Source organism: Tiliqua scincoides, chromosome 5 (genome assembly GCF_035046505.1).
Source record: "Tiliqua scincoides isolate rTilSci1 chromosome 5, rTilSci1.hap2, whole genome shotgun sequence".
Taxonomy (NCBI): domain Eukaryota; kingdom Metazoa; phylum Chordata; class Lepidosauria; order Squamata; family Scincidae; genus Tiliqua; species Tiliqua scincoides.
In genome coordinates, this window is record NC_089825.1 from 31,153,993 (window position 1) to 31,178,364 (window position 24,372).

The following is a 24,372-nucleotide window of genomic DNA, read 5'->3' on the forward strand; positions in this document are numbered from 1 at the left end:
TCATTGTTAAAAGCATATACATAGTAGCTTGTTAAAAGTACAGGTAAAAGCATTTCCCCAAATGCAGTCACATACTACGGTAGCATCAAGTCTAATATATTAAATATAAAATATTGAAATGAATGGGGACCCACCTGAAATTGGCTCATGAGCCATCTAGTGGGTCCTGACCCAAAGTTTGAGAAACACTGGTCTGCAGCTCTTCAGGGTTTACCCAACTGAGCATGAAGATACTTGGGACCTTCAGCATGTGCTTTATCACTGAGCTATGGCCTTCCGCACTAGCCATCCTCTGGCTCATTTAATTTAACAAGCTTGGGTAGATATACGTGAACTCTAACTCAGCATGCAACCATTATAAAATATTTATTCTGCTTAAGTAAATATCACAGTAACTTAATCCTGAAATCATGCATGTAATTGAATTATTGCAATGCAAATTCAGAATAAGTGACAGTTCACCCTGCAACCCTGCAGCCCAGGTGTGCATTCACAGGAGAAGCTATTTATTCCATCTAAACACCTGCCGAGACCACAGGGACTAGATGCACAGTCATCAATGTTCACTTGACAAAGGTCACCTTCAAACCCAGGGAAGCAGACGCAGAGATATTTCCCACTTCCAGGGGGGAAATTGATATCTGTGACACAAGAGCCGCCGTTTAAACAGTCACACGGTTTCACGCTGACCTACAAAATAAACCCCGTAAACAGCAGGTTATTCCTTGTCAATGCAAGAAGTGCCATTTGTAAAGGACTGTGACTAGATTACAACAATTAGTGCTGGGTATTTGACCACAATAGTTATTACCTCTATTGTAGCTTCGGATTCGGCATTGCAGTCATCTGACACCGAAAAAGTAAACTTCTGGGTATGGTTTGACTCCGCCTTCCATATCAGGAGTCCCGCAGGAGAGAGACTGGCACCTGGTGGACTGGAATTCAATGAAAAAGCAATGGCAGAGCCTTCTGGGTCCATTGCTGTGAACTGATACACAAAATCCTCCCTGTAAAATGTCTGCAGTCTCTCTTGCACATTTTGAAAGACAGGAGGTTGGTTGTCTGAAAGAAATAATTGTAGTGGGTTGGGGACAATTAAAGATGGACAGCAGTCAAGAACACTGATGAGCTCCTATCCTCTTCAGCCTGATCCAAGCACTTGGCTAGCCCCTGTTGGGCTCCAATTCTATTCAACTTTCCAGCATTAATGTAGTTCAGTGCAGCCCCAAGGTAAGGGTACAAATGTCCCCTTATGCTGAGGAGTCCTCCATGACAGAACCCCCCCCCCCATGCACTGGAGGATGCAGCACACACACCATTGGTCTGGCTGCATCAGCACTGGAAAGTTGGATAGGTTTGAACCCTGAGCTTCTTAATATTTGTATAATGATGTCTGAGAGTGCAAAGAGCTTCTTGCATATTATATTGCTGCCATCATTATTTACCTTACAGAGTCATTGTAAATATTATTACCATCACCAAACGGTGGCTATTGTTTTAATTTTATATAACGTTACAATAGGCACAACTCACTCAATAAACACAGTCATCTCAGAAGCATAAACTGCAGAGCAACATGGCACAGACCCATCAGGAAATAACAAAACCATTAGGAACTCTCATTCTTGCTCCAGAGCTTAAGAACAAAATGCTCTGATGGAAAACGATAAACATCTGCTAGATAGTGGATTTCATCCACAGTTTTCCTAATTTCGCATGCCTAGATTAATGACAGCAGTGCTGTATTCATGTTTGCTGCACGGATGCTGAGGTATGCAGTGCTGAACACCATAAAGAAGAGGAGATGAACTGATTCAGGTTCAAACACCAGGACACACTCTGCAGTGCAACACTGAGTGCAAGTAACTACTGTATACTCCCAACTCTTTTGTGACATGTGCTCCCCCTTAAGAGGTTACAGTATGTGCAGTGCCATCCTCAGTATGCTTACTTAGAGGTGTCCAAGTGCATTCAAACCCCCCCCCCCAAATCTTGGTTGATTGATTCATTTTACTACCCATCATCAATCAGTTCCAGGGTAGTTCACAACATATCAAGACAAACAAAATACAATTATAATAAAACAATCAAAACTATAAAGCAGCAGATTGTCAACTCTAGGTTAAGATGAGTAAATACCTTAAAAGCCTGGGAGAACAGAAAAATGCATTTGTATAGTATTTTCTGAGTATGCAAAGCATTTCACAGATCTCCATTACAACAATCCTATAAGGTAAATACGTATTATTGTTGCATATTGCTGCTGGGGAGATCATGCTTAAGAGAGAGTGACTAACAGTGCAAACCTGTGCATGTCTATTCAGAAGTAAACTCCACTGAATTCAATGGGACTCACTCTCAAGTAAGTGTGAATAGGATTGCAGCCTAAGGGCGCAATCTTGAAAATGAGTTGGGCCGCTGCAAGGGACTTTTGCAGCAGACCTTTACACTGTAAAGCATGTTTGTGCCTCCTCAGGAGTTATCCAGCCTCTGTGGCGGCTTCTTCCACAAGGCTTGCCTTGGCCCGGCTGGGCCGACACAAGGCTCTGGGGTGGGAGGAAGGCGTTCTTGGGCAGGGGGAAGGCGGGCGGTGGGCAGCCCCAGGAGCGGGCGGGAGTGGGAGACAGGGCTGGGATCCAGCACTTATGCTGGATCCCAACCCTCATTCTTGGGTCTGCTCTCCTTGGACTTGTGACCCCTCAGGAGTTGGCGCAAGTCTGAGGAGACTCATTGGGGCCAGGGCGCCTTACCCAGGGGTAAGGGGAAAAGTTTTCTTGCCTCTGGCTGAGCTGCCTTGGGACCCTACCCTGCTCTGGATACAGTGCAAGCCTCTTGGCTTGCCTGTTCCAGCGCAGGGTAGGATTGTGCCCTAAGTGGCTAAGGTGAGATCAGAACCAGAGGACCTATGATTTGCAGCTCAGTCACTCAGCCACTGAACTATACCAGTTTTCAGATTTTACTTGGTGACAAAAAGGCAGCAAAATAGGTGCCAAGACAATTTAACTGAGATGGGAGATGCACAGCTAGGGTGCTGTAGCCTAACATCATGTCCCGGTTGCCACCCAACTCACTTCTGATGATGGGACCACTCAGAGGAGAGAATTGACAGGCGATTGATGTCTATGGGCAGGATATAATGACAGCAGGTGTTCCTTTATTGTAGGTAACTTTGACCCAACCAATGCTGAACTTTACAGCTGATTGGTGGTTAAAATTCTAGCTGCAGCATTCTGAACAAATTGAAGTTTCTAGGTGGACAAAAGGGCAATTCCATATACAATACATTACAGTAACCTATATGTGAAGATGCCAAACATGGACAACCAAAGAGAAAATTGTCTCTGTCCAGGAGAGGTCACAGCTGGTACACCAGCATAAACTGGTAAATGCCAATCCATGCTTTTGATACAACCTGGGCCTCCAGTGACCAAGCTGAATCTAGGAACATTGCCAAATTGTGAAGCTGATCTTTCAGAGGGACTGCACCCTATCTTAAACAGGGCGGGTTTAGTAAGCAAGCTTGCAATTGAACTGCAGATATTGGCATACACATGGAAAATATATGTGCCGTGTACATTCATAAAAAATGTACATTCATAAAAAATGAATCACTTATATTGGAACAGATAAGCTTCTTATCTAATAAGAACTTACGTTCAGCAATTGACCATGTTAACTTTGATATCTCAGGTCTACAGAGTAAACAGGGGCTGTTGGGATTTGGGTCGCCGTCACCATAACACAATCCATCTATATTGCATGTTTTCTCCTTAACAGAAACAACATTGTTCAAACTTTAGGATGCTTTTCTGCATATATACATTTATTTATAGGTCATGAAATTTAGGAAAAAATGTCCTGCTACTTACTCTTTTTTCTGCATAAAGTATACATATATCAGAGAGATTTAGCAACTTTAATTAGCAGCAAGCACAATCTCCAGAACCATCTCCCACACAATTGTTGTTAAAATGAAGTAAGGTTGTACTAGACCAGTGTTGTGCTATGCCAATGGTACAGAGTGTCAGCCATCACAGTTAGTTGCTGACCTCTATCAGTAATGATGATGTATCCACACAGAACATCTTTGCTTTGGAGCAGTGGTGCTAGGAACTAAGAAATGTGGATCTAAGAAATTATCTAGGAAATGTGCAATGACTCAAAACACACACACAGGAAATGACATTGTTTCTGGGTCTGAAGCAGCCTGAATATTAAAACTGTTCTACCCTAAACTAGAAGGGGGTTGGCATGTCCTGGAAACAGGTGAGAAAGGTTAAAAAAAAGCCTTCCTCCTCCTGGGACCATCATATACGTACATCAGGAGCTGTTCTAGGACAAAGCCAGTCACCCTCTCCCTGGGAGACCAGAGAAGTAAAAGACCTAAGAAACAAGGCATTTCAGGTAATAGATATACTGACTTCTCCATCAAGACTACTGAAGGGGCTTCAAAGTTTTCACTTTGCTTTTTCATTTGTTATTGTGATATTTTAGGGATGTACCATTTAGTAAAACAATCAGTTAAATGAATTTAGTTAAATAAATTTAGTTAAATCAATTAAACAAATCAGTTAAATGAATTTACAATTTATTTAAAAATAAAGAGAATATGCTCTTTTTCTTCCTAACTATTGTTTCATTCACATGCACATTTATATAGATTTAAGAATACATTGATGAATGCATTGAATACAATGAATACACAAATGACACAATGAAAATGTACTGCAGGTCCCCGACTTACAGAAAACTCTGCTTACATAAACTAGATTTTATGCAAGGTTTGTAAATGCTCAGCTGTCTCAGCTGAGAGAGACAAGAGAAGCTGCCCATACTCACCACAAAGGGTTTTGATACAACCCGGGCCTCCAGTGACCAAGCTGAATCTAGGAACATTGCCAAATTGTGAAGCTGATCTTTCAGAGGGACTGCACCCTATCTTAAACAGGGCGGGTTTAGTAAGCAAGCTTGCAATTGAACTGCAAATATTGGCATACACATGGAAAATATACGTGCCGTGTACATTCATAAAAAATGTACATTCATAAAAAATGAATCACTTATATTGGAACAGATAAGCTTCTTATCTAATAAGAACTTACGTTCAGCAATTGACCATGTTAACTTTGATATCTCAGGTCTACAGAGTAAACAGGGGCTGTTGGGATTTGGGTCGCCCATACTCACTACCATACTCACCACCATATTTACTGTGCCATTAAAGGACTGTACAGTACATTTCCTCTTTTGTTTAAAGAGCCTTTGGAAAGGAAAGAGAGAGTTTGCCGCATTTTGTTCCTCAGAGTGCAATGATCTGGCCCTTTGTCTTTTCACATTGCTCCCTCCTTCACTGGGAAGACAAAGGGCCAAATCACTGTGTTCTGTGGATCAGAAAGCAGTGGCTTTCATCCCTTCTCCAACCAGGCTCTTTAAACAAAAGAGGGCAGGTGCAGCACTCTGGGATCAATTCTACCACACTCTGTTATTTTCTGGTTTGTTTAAAGAGCCCACACAGAAGAAAAGGCAGGTAAGATGGACTGATTTTAATATGTGCAAAAAGCGACTTAAGTAAGGTTTTCCGGAATAGGACCCTTGCATGAGCCACGTACCTTCTGTATACAGTTTCTTTAATCAAACCACAGTTCTTCTATATTAAACTTTGTAGCACTAATGAAGCTTCATATATCCAAAATAAGAATAAGGAAGTACTTGCCTTCAACCTGCACAATCCTTCTGCTTGTGGATCACATATCTGACAAGCTCCATCAAATAAAGTCACTGTTTTAGGGTTGCTATAAGTGAAGCCATCATTCGAAATCTGTTTGGATTCATAGCAATAGTTCTCCAAGTTATAATCCTGTTTTAATGCTAACACAGGATTATCAAGCATTTTACAATCAGCAACATAAAATTAGCCCTTCGTAGTCCAGACCCTCCTATCTTAATACCCAAGAAGCTGCTAATATGGAGTCAACCATTCATCTAGCTTAGTGTTGTCTGATTTCATTGGCAGAACTCTTCAAGGAAGTAGCCCACGAAATAATTCTGGAACCTTCTGCACGTGAAAAATGTTCTCTGATCTATGGCATCTAATCTTAGGGACTGGCTCTTCCCTTATTAGCCTCTCAAACAAGGCTCTGTTCCACATACCACCATTTAACACCACTGCAGCTAGTAGTAGAAAAGCAACACTAGCTGAATACAGTGCTGAGTCCTGACTGTGATGACTGCAAATCTATGAATTCTCTCTCTACTCTCTTACATAGGAAATTCAGAGGATTCCAGAAGGGAAGTCCTTCTTTTCAACAACTTTATGTATCTATTATAAACACAGCAACATTCATTTCTTTTTATTGGGCTGTTATCTAAGAGAATCCTAACTTAGCACCACTGAAATCAATGAGACCTAAAGATATTTATGATTAATTTGTCTCATAGACTTCCATGGTATTTAGTTGAGATTCACTTTTTTTTTGCATACCACTCATTGTATGATTTTGATTTTTTCCCCATATTGAACACTTTTATGCTTTTCAATGGTTTTATAATTTATTGCATCTTTATGTGGTCAGTTAAGATGGGATAACAGTTTGTTAAAATAATAAAGTAAATCAACTTCATTGTTACGTAAAATAAAATTCTGGAGATTACCCTGATTTGCCATCTTGCAATGGGTTTGTCATCCACCAGACCTGTAGTGGAAGACTGGTGTTCTTCGGTCGGAAGTTGACAATCAACAGTTCTGCTATTATGGAAGGCAGCATAGATGAATACTGATTCCCCAAGAACCCATTTGTTATCACTGTACTAAATTAAAGAACAGAAAAGCCAAATGTAATTTAAACTACAAATAACAAAGCTGCCCAGAGTAATATTTGAACAGAACTATTAGTACTTTTGACCTGGGGAAGAAGCTCTAGTCAGTGGTGTACTGAGGGGGAGGTCCATGGATGCAAGTGCTCTTGGATGGCACAGCTGGGGGGGGGGTGTCACCCTTCTAGCTATGCTGCCTGGTCTGATGCTGCTCCCTTACTTGTCTTTTGGGGCCCAGGAAGACCACACACTGCCTCTTCGGCTCTCAGAAGGCCTTAGAAAAGTACTTTGTGTTTTTCAGGAAAAACCAGAAATACTTTTCGGAGGCCTCAGAAAGCCTCCTCGGTGGGGTGGGGGAGGATTTTAAGGTTCTAGCCCTGGGGCAACACAGGGGACAGGACCGCCACTAACGCTGGTGCACAAAACAGGGAAGTGTTTTGTAGTTCCTATGCCTTACCAAGTCGGTGTCAAACTAGATGAGATATTGGGAAGTATATGAATGAACACATGACACAGCCTTATAGAGTCAGACCATTGTTCTTATAGCTCAGTATTGCTGACACCGACTGACAGTGGTTCTCCAAGGTTCAGAAAAGCGGTTTTCCGCTTTCTTACTAACAGAAAAGTTGTTAAGGATTGAACTTGGGACCTTTGGCAGGCAAATGAAGCATTCTGTCACTGAGCTACAGCTCCTTAATTACTTACACTTTTAAAATGGGTAAATACAAATATAAGAGCCCCTGATTCAGGCCAGGGCCGTACTGCTGGGGAGGAGTTTAGTATTTTATTCCATGCCTGTTTCCAGATCCCTGATACGAAAGGGACCCTGATACCAAAGGGAGCTTCCTTGCTGGGGCAAAGAGCAAGCCCTGGGGCCCCAATCTAGACTGGGTCTGTGATGCAGTAAAGGGTTATAGTACCTCCCCATGGTGAGATCAGAATCTGGATTCATCCCCATAAGCACTCCCACTCATGCAGCTACAATTTAGTAGAGAACATTTATGGACATCAGGTCCATAAATGCCCAGATGCATTTAACATGATATGGAGTTTGGTCCTTACTTGGGAATAAGCCCCGCTGAACACAGCAGGACTCGCTTTCCAACGAAATATGTACAGGATTGTGTTGAATTTTAGACCATGCTTGGTAAAGTACATGACCCCAGATGAGGCAGAGGCTGTTCTCCATGTGAAAATACAGAAGACTAATAAAGGCTGTATGGTGACTTCTTTTTTGGGGGGGCAGAGGAGGAAGAGGAATACTTGGAACTGAGAAAGCTGCTGCTGAGAGTGTTGTAACCAAAAAAAAAAAAACCCCTTTGGAATGAGTGAGGAGTGAGACATTTCAAACTGTGGTAAGTGAACTCCCAATAATTGTCTCTCTAGGAGTTTGATCGGAAAGGCTTTTAACTTAATGGAGTGTAAATGTGCTTTTGACTTTCTCATTTCAGACTGACTTGCAGATGAGAGGATCCATGTTGTGCTCAAGGAAAAAAATCCATAGCCTGTACTGTAAAGGAATCCTTCAAAATAACCTTAGCATCTGCTGGAGTTAGCCAGCTCAAAAACTCACCAGGAAAAGAAGATGTTTCCTTCTTCACAATGGAGACTAAGCCTTAATTTCAGCTCTGGTCTTCCAACATAACTCATTAATCTCGGATAAATATCAGTATGAATAGTTGCTTTTCCCCCACCAAGAAAAAAAATGCTGTAAATTTCATTTGCAGACGTTCAATGAAACTAGCCATGCTGTAAATATAGGAGTAAGAAGCATACGCTGGACCAGTTCAGTTTAACTAACAAACCATAATCTGATAAGTATGGCCTAGCAAGGTGTACGGTCTACATACACCATGCCATACTATGATTTAAAGGCACAAATTACCCTGCAGCCCTTGTTTCTGCACTGGAATTGTGGCAGGAAGATGCAGCTGCAGTCAAACTCTGTTTACAATTGAATTGACAGTGGAACCCTCAGAAAACCCAGTCTTGAACATATCAGAATCTATCAGTGGTTCTGGTGGGTTCCAGAATTTCATAGGCTGCATTATGCTTCATCTTAGTGTGCAGATGCCTTTTGATACATTGTACAGGCTGCAATGAATGATGTGAGAGGCCTCTGCATTGTGCACAGGAAGGCCTAGCTTGATACAAAATAAATCTAGGTGATGCTAGGGCTCTCCACACATTGATGGAGTCCTCTGCCACATCAGATGGTGATGCTGATCACGGACATGAGTTAGTGACATCTACTGGTGTAACATGCAGGAACAACCTGTGTATGCATGGCAAGGCTTGGGGCTGTCCCAGAGTCCAGAACAGCCACTCAGAATTCCCATAGATCCTGAAGTTGGAAATCTGGCAGAATTTGGATAGGAAAGTCCAGCTTAGGAGAACTTTTCTGGAGCAGAACTAAGCAGTTCTTTCCACCCCTGATTTGCATAAGAGTTTTCAGACTTGGTTTTGCACAGAACCAAAAATAGGGAACAGCACCCACAAAGAAAGACAACCAGATGTTGAACTTTCTAACTTGCAGGTTCTTCAGTTCCTGCAAAATGCTATGAGAACAATTGAGGGATCAGAATGGGGGGAAAAAGAAACAGTGTAGTACATCATCAGTGCATCATCTATGTGGTGATGCAGGGACTCTAAGTGCTAAACTCCTGTTAGTAAAGATACACCATCAGTGTATCTTAATGTCAGTTTTACAGCATGAAATAAGCCACCTGCAACTTGTTAATTTCACATCTGAGACCAGGCGACTCCCTGAATCCATGGCCAAAAGCTCTTAAAGTTGTGCAGTCATACTGCCGAACATCACACAATCCTCCATTTTCCAGCTCTGTGATTTCTGGAACCTGATCTTTGAAAATACAAACCAGAAAGTGAAACATGAAGTCAATAAATGGACCCTTCATGCAAACAGCATAAAAAAGCACAGGCAGATAGCAATACGTGCCTACCAGGTCAAGCAAGCATAGAGAAGATAGGGCATGGCAGACAAAAAATAAACACCTGGGAAAAATAAAACCGAGCAGGTTTTTCCTAGAACCGATTTCCTCCAGAGAATTTTATACACTAGATTCAATTAGAGTCAGGTCAAGCTCTTATGAACAGCAGATGAGCAGGTATACTTGTTTCTGGGTGATATAACTTCAGGCCGCAGGTGGAAGCTCACTTTATTTTTAAATCAGAAAAAAAATCCCTGCCCACAGAAAGGTAGCATGTCAGTGAGATGGGGTGTAGCTTACTCTCTCATATGCTACTTTTATACTATCAGGAATTCTAGCTACAGCTAAATTTTGATACTGAAGAGCTAGTAATCACCTGAGGTGGTACAGTCTAGAAAATTGTTTCAGTTACATATAAAGTTGCCTTATACCAGGCGTGCGCAAACCCTGGCCCGGGGACCACTTCTGGCCCTCAAGGACTCCCAATCTGGCCCACAGGGAGCCCTCAGTCTCCAATGAGACTCTGGCCCTCCAGAGACTTGCTAGAGCCTGTGATGGCCTGGCGCAACTGCTCTCAGCGTGAGGGTGACTGTTCGACCTCTTGAGTGAGCTGTGGGATGAGGGCTCCCTCCACTGCTTGTTGTTTCATGTCTGTGATGCAGCAGCTGCAGTGAAGGAAAGGTTGGCCTTGCTTTGCTCAAGGCCTTTTATAGGCCTGGAGCTATTGCAAGACCTTCATTCATTCATATGTTCCATCTCTAATATATTCATTTATGTAAATTTATTCAAATTTGAAATGTAAATTAATTCTTTTTTTCCTGGCCCCCAACATAGTGTCAGAGAGATGATGTGGCCCTCCTGCCAAAAAGTTTGGACACCCCTGCCTTATGCTAATGGAATACTTACACCATTGGTCAATTTCCATCAGTACTGCCTGCACTGATCCAGCAGCAGCCATCAGCTGTTTCAGAGAGGTATTTCCCAGCTCTAGCTGAAGAAATCAGGGATTGAACATGGGATTTCCCATTTGCAAAGCAGGTGCTCTACCCCAAGCTACAGTCCCTCCTCTGTAATTCAGTATCAGGGCAACAAATGAAATATTGCTTGAAAAGGAGCAAGTTCCAAAGGAAAACTGTTCTGTTTTCCTTTAAAAGTCAAATGTTTTCTAAGGAATTCAGAAACAGGGAATGGTCACATCTGGCTGCATTTCACAATGGAGGCCAGCGATGTGAAACTATTATTCTCCTGGGCCAGTAGCTGAGACTGCAGATGTACTGAGCAGTGCTTAAATCAGGCTACAGTTTACCTAGAGGAAAAAGGATGCATGCAGAACGAATAGCAAAAGCCATTTTAAATTTGAATGGAGATGTGGGGTAATGAGAAGGCCTCGTGTGGAGCCACTTAGCCAAAAGCAGCAGAAAGAGAACACATTGATAACTGGGCAGCTTGACTCACCAGATGACACGCTGCAGTCATAAGAGCTAAATCCTTGAAAACAAGCACAGCCCCATTCCACACATTGACCTTTCCTGCTGCAGAGGTTGGGGCACTTTAAAGCTAAGAGCAAGTCCTCAATTAAGCCGTCATTTTCTTTTGTGTGGCCATTAACTTCTTCGAAGATTCTCTTTTCACATTCATTTTCCAACAGGGCCAAACCTGCCTTTGCCCAGCTGAGATCGTCCTTCAGCTGCAGATCTTTGACGCACATGTGAACAACATCCTCGATTCTTTGGCCAAGGAGAGCCTTACAAGCCCTCCCTATGCTGGAATTAGCTACTGCCTCTAGGCACAGATCCAGCGCATCAGCCTCAGTGAGGCCGGAAGGGGTGGGCCATAAGGAGGCAGGCTCATATTGTGTGTCGGCTGTGTGGTCTTCGGGGAAGAAATAACTAAATCCATCCAAATCCGATTGACTTAGACTTTGGGATGGAAATACGGGAAGGTACTCATAATAATGTTGTCGCTTGCGCCGCTTGCTGACAGCATGTCTTCTGTGGCGCGGACGACTGCCATGCATTTCAGAGTGGCTCTGGGCTCCTGAGCTCCCAGCAGCTTGTTTATCTACTGAAGTACCTGCTTTTGAGTTTGGAAAGATAGCTCTGTATGCTGGGAACACTGTCGGAAAAGCTGTTTGATTAAGAGCGTGACTCTCTGTGGAGAGAAGAGCAGAGGAAGCCTCTTGGAGAACAGATGCACGCTTACTTAAGCCCCTGATATGATCAAGTGAACTAATATACTCAGTAGTAACATCCAGTCCTGGGATCAAAGCGGGAAGCCAGGCATGCTGTTCATGTATTCTGCAAGACAAAGCCATTTGTGCCTCAGAAACAGAGTTCAGTTGATTTTTCGGCTGCTCTGCTACTGCACCACTGGCACTGCATTGACAGAAAAGTGTTTTCTTGGCTGAAGTTGAAGGAGCTGGGGTTTTGTCAAAGAGGCTCTCTCCTGGTGAGATCCTGTCAGAAGAAAACAAGAGAAAAACTCAGTGTGGCTGCCAGCCAGAGAGACAATATGCACAGTGGAGGGGAAGGGAAGAAGCGCTCACACAGCTGGAGTTTTGTGATGGAGTCACTAAAGCAGCTTCCCACTTCTAAAGACCTTTTTCAAACTGACAGGTGACTTGCCCCTTTGGTAATAGAAATGCTGAGGTAAACACACACACACACACACTCTAGCTAGGCACATGGCTTCTTTATTTATTATGTAAATAAAGGCATTGTATCCTGCTCTGTCTCCAAATGGCTTAAAAGTCCCACGCTTGCAATTAGCTGAGGGAACGATCTGAGGGCAGATAACACAGCCAGCTTCCTGAAGCTAAACAGGGCTGAGTCAGACCAGTGCCTCAATAGCTGACCACTGGGGAACTCCACATATGTTGCTTTGAGTTCCACCAAAGGAGAAAGGTGGTGTCTTGTAAGACGCTTGAGTGGGGTCTCTGTAAGGCAAGGTAAAGAAGGTTAGGCAGGATGCACAGGACCACAGAGAATTCTGGGCCCAATCCTATCCAACTTTCTAGCACCAGTGCAGCCACACTGCAGCCCCAAGGTAAGGGAACAAATGTTCCCATATCTTGAGGAGGCCTTTGTGACTGCTTCCCCACCACAGGATGCACTGCATGCCCCATCAGCACTGTTGCTCTGGCACTGGAAAATTGGATAGGATCGGGCCATCTGTCACTCTGCTCTGACATGACCGGAGCTCAACTGAGGTCTTAAATGTCCTGAGGCCTAAGCTTCGTCCTTGCGGTTTGGAGAGGGAAGAGTGCTCAGGGCTTGGCTTAAAAACCTTGCATTTCTCCTCCTCCACTTTAGGCTCACTGATGAGGGTACAGGAAGCAAGAGGGAACTGGAAATGGGAGGGATTGCTATGGCTGAGACTACTTCTTCAGGGAAGTTAGGCTTGGGGGGTTCAGACAGTTGGAACTCTTGCCCAATAGATTCCACTTCTATGCTAGCTAGCATAGTTTCAACATAAACTTTTGTGGGTTAGCATCCATTTCATCAGATGCATGAAATGTCAATTGGCAAATATACATATACCAATGGAGATGGAAAAGGGAAAAAAGGGTAGGGGGTCAAAGGTTAGCGTACAGGAAATAAGAGATACAGAAGCCAATCCTATGTGCTGCGGCACCGGGGCTCTGCTGGTGTTGCTGGCCCGACTGTCGCAAAAAGTGTTGTAAGGCACTTCCACACAACCAATACTGGGCCAAGCGGCAGCTGGTGTGGGACTGCAGTGCTGGAAGACGAGTGGCGAGGGCTCCCAGTGGTAAGTTTTACCACCGGTTGGCAGCAGGTCTTTTGGGGGTGGGGGGAGGGCAGGGAGGGGCAGAACTGGGCAGGGGGATGGAGGAGCAGACTTGGGAGGGGGTGGCGATACCACCATATCCTAACTCACCTCCTGTCCCAGGAAACCCAACATAGGTTTCCTCAATTCTGATTCGAGGAGACCCATTGGGGCCACCTGGAAGTCCCTTATCCCAGATCCCAAGCAGATCTGGCACTGCCTCCCTGCACCACTGGATGAAGTAGTCACCATTTTGGTGCAGCTACAGCCCTGGGCTGTACGCTTAGGGAAGTGTAGGATTGGTCTGACAGCCACTGACCATTATTAAGTTAAAATGTTGGACAATGTCTATTGCATTAACACCAGCCCTTTTCAGTAAGTGACAAAACATGATTAAAAAAAACAACAGCAAGCCTTTGGTGGAACTGTTCTAAGTTATTACCTCCATTCATTAATAAAAGACAGATATGCATCAGCTCCCCTTGCGATTTCAATTCCATCTGCATCATGGAAATCATTTTCTTCATTGCCATCAAAAGTTCCGCAAAGTCCCAAAGTGTGTTTGTAATCTGAACTGGAGGCCCTGAGTGTCAGGCTCATTCCCCATTCCCCCACATCGGCTCGAACAAAAGCTCCAGAAGAAAACGAGATCTAGAAACAAATGGTATGGCAAACATAGGAAGACTTGATTGGAATACGGTCCCCGCTTGTGGACTGCTTTGGAGATAAGAAAAAATTAGTTCTTTGTTCTGTCCCATTTATCCTTTCTACCTCTGCAAAGAAGCATCTTTAAAGTGATGATCCTCTTATACAGGTGTGCCTCACAATCCTATTGTTATGCAATTAGGTTGTTAAGCGAACATTCAGCCCAATCTAGTGCCTTTGTTGTGTAAACAGACACTCCCTGCCAGACACTAGCTGCCTGCACAGGCTACTGGAGATAGATTGCCTCTTCTTTGCATTAAGAGCCTCTTTGCTGTGCTTTGACCACCGTCATAAATGTGGACCATCGTTAAGCGGAAGGTCACTGAGCGATTCACATCTGTATTATGTCAGATGTGGGGAAGAGCAACTGCCCTGATTCATCCCAGCACAACAGTGCCCCCAGTGACTGCTTCCTGGTATTTCCCTTGTGTTCCTTTTTAGATTTTGAACCTCACTGCAACAGGGAATCATTTTCTGATTCCCTTGGCTATGTAAACTGCTTAGATGACTTTTTTGTTGAAAATTGTACATAAATAATAATAATAATTTATCCTACTCCTTTTTTTTCCTTTATTAAGTATCCCCTTTATATACTGTCTTTGGGAATTTACTCTTTATGAAGCCCCCAGGCACATGCAAGGTCATAAAGTTTCATTACCAAATGAAACCAGCAGAAGAAGTTAGCAAGAAGTCTATCAAGAATGAGAAAATACATTCAAAATGAATGCACTGAAAATAATAAGATAACTTAATGAACATAAAAGGGCTTTGATCATGATGGAGAAAATCCAGAATCACGAATGGGAACATCATAATATATTTGTTCAAACTTATCGGAGTGGTTAATGCCTCTTTTAAACCTCAGGATAAAAAATACGAAGGAAGTGAGATGCTAAGGAGGGAAACCAAGGACAGAAAACAGGATCAAGGGCAGACTGTACCAGCTCCTTGTTCTATTTTTTGTCAAAATGAGCTGGGGCAGACAGATTTGAGCACTGTGACCCGCTTCTTGAGCTACGTTTCTGTTGTTTTAAATTGCAGTAGTTGAAGCATCTTTCAAGTTGTAAAATGGTTACAGAAGAGGTGTTTTTTTTTTTTTTTGCTACAGAAAGTTCTAATCTAACACATCTAATCAGTGTGTTGGAAACTGCCCCCCTCCCAAGTCCTCCTGAACTGAATAACTCTACTAAAGATATAACACTAATAACACACCGTGACTTTTCTTCCTAGGTAAGACTCAGTGATCCTGACATTGCTGTCTGCCGAGTCTCTGCTCTTGACAGATAAGTGCGGCTGCGAGTCGCGTAACTGGCCACTGCACATGTCAAATGCGATTATGTCACTCCCTTCTCTGGCAACAAAGCCACAGTTACATGATGCTGGGTAGTAAAGGCTTCCACAGTCCCATTGGCGCACATGGACTTCGAAATCACGGGAGGCGCTTCTGTACAGCACAAATGTTCCTGTTTTGAAATTGTCATACATCCTAGAAACAAAAAGAAGAGCATGTAGAATTATCTTTCTTTTTACAGTCCTCATGATGACTGGGTGGGACTGGTTTAAATGCAAGGCTAATTTTTGTCCACTTTTGCACAAATTGATCCTGTGCATGTTTACTAAGAGATGGTGCACATGGACTTAATGGACCACAACTGAGCTTAATAGCTCAGGACTGCAGCCTTCCTCAGGGCCAAACTCACAGGCCTCTTTAGTTGTGTGCTATTTCTTACCCTTACCTTCTGTTTTTGTTTTTACAAAATGCAGCTGGCAGATGTTGGAAGCTAAAAGTGGAATACTTGGCATTGTCACCACAGATTCATGTATCTGTATCTTTTCCCACCTAGACAGTGTTTCTCAAGGTTCGACCTTTGCTGTACCACTTCACATGGTCCACCTAGTTATTTGAAGCACCACCAGAAGTAACTGGCGATGACATCATTGCCAGTTTCTTCTCGGCTCGGAAGCCAGATGCAATACAAACAAACACCAGTTAAGAAGCTCAGGGTGGACGAGATGGCTTTTTCGAATGCGGAAAAGCATGCTCTGGAGCTCTGTCCACTGAACCGAACCTCCTATTGCTGATTATTGCAACACATTCCTGGTCTTGCTGCCAAGAGGCAGGTGTCCAGGGGTCTTGCAAGTACCACCAGACACCACCTCAGTTCTACTAGTGGTACCCATATCACTGGTTGAGAAACACTGATCTAAAGTAAAAAGCAGAAGAGGAGGGAGAGAAAAACGGTTTTTAGGGGAAAAGAACCACATGGCCTTTAGAAAGAGCATTTTCCCCCATGAACAAAAAGATACAGGGTTTCTTATGGCATGCAAACTCATTTACTTTGGGCGCAATCCTAAAGTTGACATGGGCCAGCCCAAGTCCCTTGGGCCAGCCCAGGAGGGTCGCAAACGTGCTATAAAGCATGTTTGCACCTCCGTGGGAGGAAGCCGAGTCAGTGCATCTAGATACACTGAAGCGCGGAGGCTGACAGAAGCCTCCGTGGCAGCTCCCCTGCAACCGCTTGTGTTTTTGCGCCCGTGCCGACACAAGCGGCAAAGGTAGGTGTGGGGGGGCGGGGAGGAGGAGGGAGGGAGGTGTTTCTGGGCGGGGGGAGGGCGGGAGATGGGCGGCCCCGGGGGCGGGTGCACAGGGAGCCGGAGGCGGGGCTGGGACCCAGCAGTTATGCCGGATCCCAACCCCTGTCTCCAGGGAGAACAGAACGGCTTCAAGTCGCTCCGCTCTCCTTGGACTTGCGCTACCTCCAGAGGTGGCGCAAGTCCAAAGAGACCATTGGGGCCAGCAGTCCTTACCCAGGGGTAAGGGAAAGAGTTTCCCCTTGCCTCTAGCTGAGCCACTGCTGCCAACATACCTGCGCTGGATGCAGCGCAAGCCTCCTGGCACAGCACAGGTTTGGATTGCTCTCTTTGTCTCACTACTGTCTCAGGCCAAACACATTCTGAAGGTTTTTGTAACGCTTCAAAACTAGTTTAATATTTCTTAAATTCAAACATGTTCTGAAACCAACACAAAAACACAAAAAAAGCAGCACTAAAAAGAAAGCACTAAATAACCAATCAAAACAGTAGATCCTTCCTTGGAAGAGTTCAGAGTTAAAAATCAAAACCTTGTCAAGACAAGGAAGTATTTAAGGCTTAAAAACAGGAAGAGAGGGAGGCCTGATGGCTCTCTGTAGGGAGGTTTTTTCATAGAATCATGGGGTCAGCACAGGTGACACAATACACACAGGGAGAAATTAATAAAAAAAAACTGCACAAGTCTGCAATTGGGAATGTTCAAATTGGGTAGACCACTTTGCACACTTTGGGTTCAGTACTGAAGGGAAATCCTGTGACTAGTAAATGTATGAACCTGTTTTATATCAGGACAGAACCACTGGTTCATTAATCCTGTGTTATCTATTCTGGCAACAGCTTTCCAGAATCCCAAGTAGTTTTTTCCCCCCAGTACTGGAGATCCCACTGGAGAATGAATCCAAGACTGCATGCAAAGTATGTGCTTCACCAATGACTCTTCCTAGATCTGCTGTTGTCCCCATTTTGTGCAAACAGAGAAGACGATCTTCTCCCCTTCTACACCCACTAATCAAAGCATGTAAGCAGGTCAATTCCCTTCTTGTCGGCAATATATTTGTCCCAGCCCAAACCCTTGTTTTGCAAAGAGAACTGTGAGGAATGAAACTATCCCTACAAAGTTCTGGACATCAGCAACTCCTCCCAATGGATTCCCTTAAGTGCTGATGATCCCTCTAAACAAGCAGCAAGCAGGGGAAAAAAAGGCTTGCTCACAATACCATCTGAATGCATGGAAGAATTTGGTTTTTTTTAATAAATGCAAACGCTCTGTGACAATGTGAGAAAGGCAAGGTGAACAGCTGCCCCGAAACACCATTAAGCTAGATGGCACTTAGCTGTGTGACTCTCAGGTAGTTGCTAGGAGACCGCACTGAACAAAATCTATCAGTGTTTCCTTGCCCAGCCGACGCTCATGCAATATAGGTTTTAATAACAGCGTGCTGTCCCTGGCTATGCACTGCGGGTATGGAGCATTCTGTGTAACCATCACTCTTCTCAAGGGGCATGTTTTGTAGAACCGCTCCAAGATGTAATTTTCTCAGGTTGTATTTCATTGCTACACAGTGAAGGAGAGCAGCTTTCCTTCAGAAATATAACAACCAGCACCATTAAGCCAAAGCCAATACTAATGGAAAAGCATCTTCCCCCTACTTTGCAATTCAATCCCAAGAATAATGGATGGCAACACACCTGAATATGCTCTTAAGAGTGTTGGCATGTGGTTATATACATCCCCCCCTTACAAAAAAAAACAAAAACCCAACAACAACTCAGCAGAAAATATACTTTGATGGCTTACCTGCCATCAAATGTGATGATGTGTGGGTCGGTGAAAGAGTAGCAATAAGCAGAGGGAAGATCCTTCACAGTAACCTTTGAAAAAATTAAGACATAAGCATAAATTCTGATGCTAAAATGGCTAAGGAATCTTTCAAGCTATTCACAGGTTGATTCAAGCTGCAACCCTGTACTTTAGATACGCTGTAGAACCACTGGGAAGTGGATGGGACACACAGAATTGAATGGGTAAATGAATATAGTCATCATACATGATGATAGACATTCAAGGTTCATATTTCCTCTCTCCAGATAGGAATTTGGAAATGACTGAAGTACTGCTTATAGTGAGGCCAGACAGCAAGACACTTTTTCACAGGTTCTCCAATGGCAACCACAGTGACTTTTCTTCTAAGATTATATTGAGGACAAGCAAAATAATAGTAAGCACAAATGACTGTTAAAAACACCCTAAGAATAACCAGTTTGTATCAGACAGCTCCCTACAGTGTAGTTTTCTTTTTTCTTTTATCAATTGAGAACGGAATGAGTTTCCACCTGAATGCTTTCCGGCCTGTAACCATCCCACAGAAAACTGTCACTCGCAATAGGTTCCACCACAATCCTGATGACTTTGTCTCCATCTTGAATGAAATTGGTCACAGCAGTATAGTGAACACTGGCCTGGCTACAGGATCCATTGTAGCAGGGATGCTGAAGAAGGTCCACGTGACAAGAAGAAAAAGCCAAGTTTAAGCTTGGTTGATCTTTACCTGTTCCAATATAAATAAGCCATTAATAAAGTATCCTCCTAGGGATAAAAAAAAAAAGAATAATTATTTATTTGATTTTATTTGATTTGAATTAACAGACAAAAACTAGTCTGTTATCACTGAATGCCAACTCTAAGTGTCAGTAACAGTAAAATGGATGGGAAAAAAAAATAGGACCATAAGCCTGCATGGCAACAGAAAGGCAACCCCATGCAGAATTGTTTGTACATGACCCTCTTCTCTCTTTCCCTGCTTTCAAAGCTAGGCATTCACACAGATTAACTCCCACCATCCAGATTATGATGGCCCCACAAGCAGTAAGCAGCAGCCAAAAAGAAAAAAAGTATCATACCACAGCTATGATAGGCAAGGACGAGTAAAACAATGTCAAGCCCTCAATTAAGTGAACCAAGTAAAATACCACAGGACAAGACTAAATACTGGTAGGATTGCTAACCTTCTACTGAGTCACATCACTGGCCTATCAAGCACAGTACAATGACTGAAAGCGGCTCTCCAGAGTTTCAGAAAAGGGTCTCTCCTTCCTTCCTGGAGATGCCAGGGATTGAACCTGAGAACTGGCGCATGCAAAAGATGTGCTCTGCTACTTAACTACTCCCTACCACATGCTTTGGAGAGGGACTGTAGCTCATTGGTGAAGCATCCGCAGAAGATCTCAGATCCTGGACACTTAGGGCCCAATCCTAAACATCCTCAGCACCAACACTGGGTGTTGCAAACATGCCATAAGACATGTCTGCGGCACCCGGAGAGGGGAGCCACCGGCGCTAGGCCAGCGCCATGTGGTGGGCTGGCTGGTGCTCTAGCAGCAGTCAGCAGTGAGTAGTTTCCAGGCAGGGGGAGGTGTGGAGTGGGTGGAATGGGGGAGGGTGGGGCGGGACCGGCAGAGATCTACTCTGTCAGATTCTATGCTTAGTATTGGGCTGAGAAGCAAAATAGCGGGTGCAGATTGGAGACGACCCATTTTGGCCCCTGTGCCCTTAACTTGGGAAGGGGGTGAAAATCCCCTTTCCCCAAGGAGGTCTCCGGCAGTTCTGGCGGGGCTGCTGGATACAGCGGTCACCATTTTGGCACCACTGCACCCGGCAGCACTGCTGCCATTGGAATTGGACTGCCAAACACTAACACTTTCCCAAAGGGCTGAAAAAGATCACAGAAAAAAGCTGCCTGGAGAATATTGTCTCCAATGACAATACTGAGCTAATCAGAGCAATGGTCTGATTGAGTAGTGGCAGTTTCTAATGTACCACCTGATGCTACTATGTGTGGCCTCAGAGGAAAGCAAGTTCTTAGATGAGAAAGCAAACACATTCCTGATCGCTGTAGCCACAACCAAGATTAGAATAACCAATAACCTCCACAAATGTACCAAATAATGTTTAAAACCAACAACTTTTGGATATTTTACTATTCATACAAGGACCTAGATGCACTATAGATTTGGAGCATGTTTACAGTGATGACTTTGCTGACGATATATACACTCAACACACAAATGCTCTTTTTCCAGGCAAAACTTTTACTTCTGATTTCTTCTACAGCTCTCGATTAAACAGAATCAACACTGTTCTCCTGTTGTGTCAATACATTCTAGAGTGTGTCATAAAAATTCATCACTATCATAAAAATGTGATATCGTCTGAATGATGATTAAAAGTACAAATTCAAGGCACAAACCAATTTTTTAAAAAATCAGAGCAGAAATTACCTTCTTCTATCGTATTTAATTTTAATGAGATTTTGCAGTCATTTTCCAGTTGACTGGCTTGAGGACAAGGAATGGGAATTTTGCTCTCTATTGTCAGTCTGTATTCCTTTCCATCTTCTGATATAGTTAATGCCTCAGGATGCAACTGGGTATAAAGACAGCATGGTAAGAATGCAAGATCTCTACATGGAATTATCTCACTGTGTGACCTGCATAACATTTTTCTGAACAGTGTTTAAGGATGTGAAATAGAAAAATGTTTTTGCACTTGTAAAAAACAAACAAACCCAAAGATCTGACAGACTAATCAATAAAATATACTACTGAAGGATGAACATTTCCTTAAAATTAAATATTTGTAATCTGGCAAAACAGATGCCCCATATTAAAGGAATAGAAAGCTTTCTGGTTTTATGAAGAAATTCCTCAAAAAGTCACCAAAGAATGGATGCAATTATTTTGCCTATAAAGTCAACGGAAGAAAATTATAGACAGAATGAAAGATGTTTTGAGTGTCTGCTATGTATTATTTGATTTTACTTATTTTCTGCTGAGCTAAAGTGTCTCACTCAGACTGCATGGAGATGTAACACTAAGGCTGCAGTCCTAACCTCACTTTCCTGGGAGTAAGTCCCATTGAACACAATAGGACTTACTTCTGAGTAGACCTGGTTAGGGTTGTGCCCTAAACCATATTCCATGAATTGGGCAGAGCAGAAGAGAATATGAGCTTTGCGCTCTCCACTCTCCTCCTCCTCCTCTTTCATGTATGATTAAAAGTGGTTAGAAGTTTTCATCTCCAGGTTAGAATAAACCACTGTTGCCTTTACATCTGAAACCAGGAAACTGCAATTTATTCTAACTGTGGTTAGTTCTTGTCAGGGTACCTAGACAGAGGACCCTGAAATTTGTGGCCTGATTGGAGCAGGGGCATGTGATCCCCAAAGGAACTGTCAGTTATGTCACTTATTTGTCAGTTATGTCAGTTATATGTCAGTTATTAGGGGGTGAGGTTTTATGTCTGAGGTGCTGTTGAATTCTCTTCATAGCTGCTTGATCCTGTACACAGTTAAATACAGATTTAGTGTTGAAACTTAGACTATCTGTGTTTGTTCTTTCGCCGGACTGCCTCTGCCTTAAGATAAGCTGCCCACTGCTACTCTGTCTTAGTGAGGAAAGTAAAATTCCCTCTCATCCTTAACAGTTCTCAAACCAGGAACAATCTGTGGTTACAGTTTCTGGTTCATGAACTGTGGTCAGAATAGCATTAAATCACAGTCACCTGAATTTGGAGACACTGTAATGGTAAACTGTAGTTTATTTTAACCTGAGAGTGAAAGCTTTCAATCTCCTCTCATGTGCAAAGGAGGAGGAGAAGGAAAGAGAAGCTTGTGAGCCCTAGGCTCAGCTGTCTTCAGTTCTGTTCATGCATCTAACACTAAACTATGGTTGAGTTTTATATCTGTTCACAGCCTAAAGAAAAATGACAATATTGCTTTTTAGAGCACTTGCACTATTGCAATTTTACCATCATTGCAGAATGCATTGTTTTATTTTCTACGTACCTTAATTCCTGCAAAAAATTCCATGCTCTCAATGCGTGAGCTCTGCATTTCTGGTTTCTCTAAGGAAAAGGTAGAACTGCTACAGTAAATCTATGAAAGGAGTAAGATAAGACTGTGTTAAAGGTCCTACAGGGTACCAGAGCAATTATTTATGAATAAAGAGAATATACACTGTAGAAAACTTGCAAAAAGCAAGGTTTTTTTTTAATGGCTGATTTTCCCTATATCAGAGTTAGGTTGTTATAATGGTATAAAGTCTCAGGTTTTAGTATCCATGTTAATAAAAATGAAAAAGGAGAGATTGCAAGGCAACCCCTTCCCTATTAGCAATTCACACTAGGCTCATCTTGAAACTGGCATTTCAAGTGGAAAAAAAAAAGGAAAAGAGAAGTTGTTAAACCAAGTGTGATCTTGATTTGACACTCTCTTATCTGTAACATAAAGGATGTTTCACTCATAATAGGCAAGCACACATTGTGTAAGGTTAACTCAGTAATATATGGTGGCCTGCAAGGTGCTTAACAACCTTCCCATTTCTGTAGTTCAAGCAGTAAAAACAGGATATTTATCAACCCTCTGGTGGGTCACTATGCATGACTAGTGCGCTGTACTCATCAAGATAAGACAAAAGTTGTATAGATCTGTATAGGGCACAATCTTAACCAACTTTCCAGCACTGACATAGCTGTGCCAATGTAGTGTGCACTGCACTGGGGAGTGTTCACCTGCAGTGGGGAGGCAGTCAAGGGGGCTTCTTCAAGGTTAGGGCATGTTTGTTACCTTACCTTGGGGTTGCATTGCGGCTAAGCCAGTGCTGGAAAGTTGGTTAGGACTGCACCCTTAGTAAAATAGGTAGTTGAGTCTAAATAGAAGGAACACAACTGCATTTTATAATGGCTTAGAAGGTCAACATAGGACGCTACCTTGTCGCTGAGTCAAACCACTGGTCTAGTTCAGTCTGTTCTACTGTACTAACTGACTGGCCATGGATCTCTAATCAAGATCTTTCCCAGAAGTGCCTGGAGATGCCAGGGATTGAACCTGGGACCTTCCACATGCAAAGCAGGTGGTCTATCACTGAGCTACAGTCAGAAATCCATCAATATGCTATGAGGGAGGGGGAAGGAAATGAAATGAAACTAAGGCCCCAATCCTATTAATGGTGATGCAGCTGTGCCAATGGGGGCTGGGGGTGATCAGGAGGCCTGCCATAGGTGAGTAAAAATATGTTCTACTTATTTCTGTGCAGGCTTTCTAGTGACCTATGGGTCTCCTTGGACCTACACCAGCTAGGAGGAGAGAAAAGGGATGAGGCGGGTTCAAAAAGAGGGGATAGGATCTTGGAGCATGCTGGTGTCACTTGGATCTACCTCTCCCCAGCCTCCTCCTCACCCTGAAGGTCCTCCTGCCCATGACACACCCCTGCCACCAATTTACTGAGTGTTGCAGCCAGGGCTCTGGAGCAGTGGGGGTGCAAAGCTATCACCACTTTGCATTGTAGGCTGTGATTGGCCCAGGAGCAGAATGATGTTTGTGCCATCACTGGGCCTCTTACAACAGTGGAGCACTCATTCTGCTAAAAGTAAGTGGTCTATAGGCTTGGTACTGTTAGTTGTAGACGCATCCTCCACCTGACCCTTGACAGAGGGAACAGCAAAATAATAATAATAATAATAATAATA

The 24,372-nt window shown here is 43.3% G+C and overlaps 1 protein-coding gene across 1 annotated transcript in view; it reads right to left on the reverse strand.

Annotated features, from left to right (window-relative positions):
- The window catches only part of VWDE (von Willebrand factor D and EGF domains), a 56,227-nt gene that overhangs the window by 20,530 nt on the left and 11,325 nt on the right, over positions 1-24,372 (reverse strand). The window contains exons 6-18 of the mRNA XM_066629134.1: positions 22,691-22,780; positions 21,126-21,270; positions 19,182-19,396; positions 18,646-18,719; positions 15,468-15,741; positions 13,993-14,201; positions 11,220-12,220; positions 9,540-9,676; positions 6,652-6,807; positions 5,714-5,818; positions 3,655-3,769; positions 812-1,062; positions 582-690 (exon numbers count right to left, since the gene is read on the reverse strand). Of these exons, the coding sequence (XP_066485231.1) occupies positions 582-690; positions 812-1,062; positions 3,655-3,769; positions 5,714-5,818; positions 6,652-6,807; positions 9,540-9,676; positions 11,220-12,220; positions 13,993-14,201; positions 15,468-15,741; positions 18,646-18,719; positions 19,182-19,396; positions 21,126-21,270; positions 22,691-22,780 (2,881 nt within the window). The remainder of the gene's footprint in view (positions 1-581; positions 691-811; positions 1,063-3,654; positions 3,770-5,713; positions 5,819-6,651; positions 6,808-9,539; positions 9,677-11,219; positions 12,221-13,992; positions 14,202-15,467; positions 15,742-18,645; positions 18,720-19,181; positions 19,397-21,125; positions 21,271-22,690; positions 22,781-24,372) is intronic.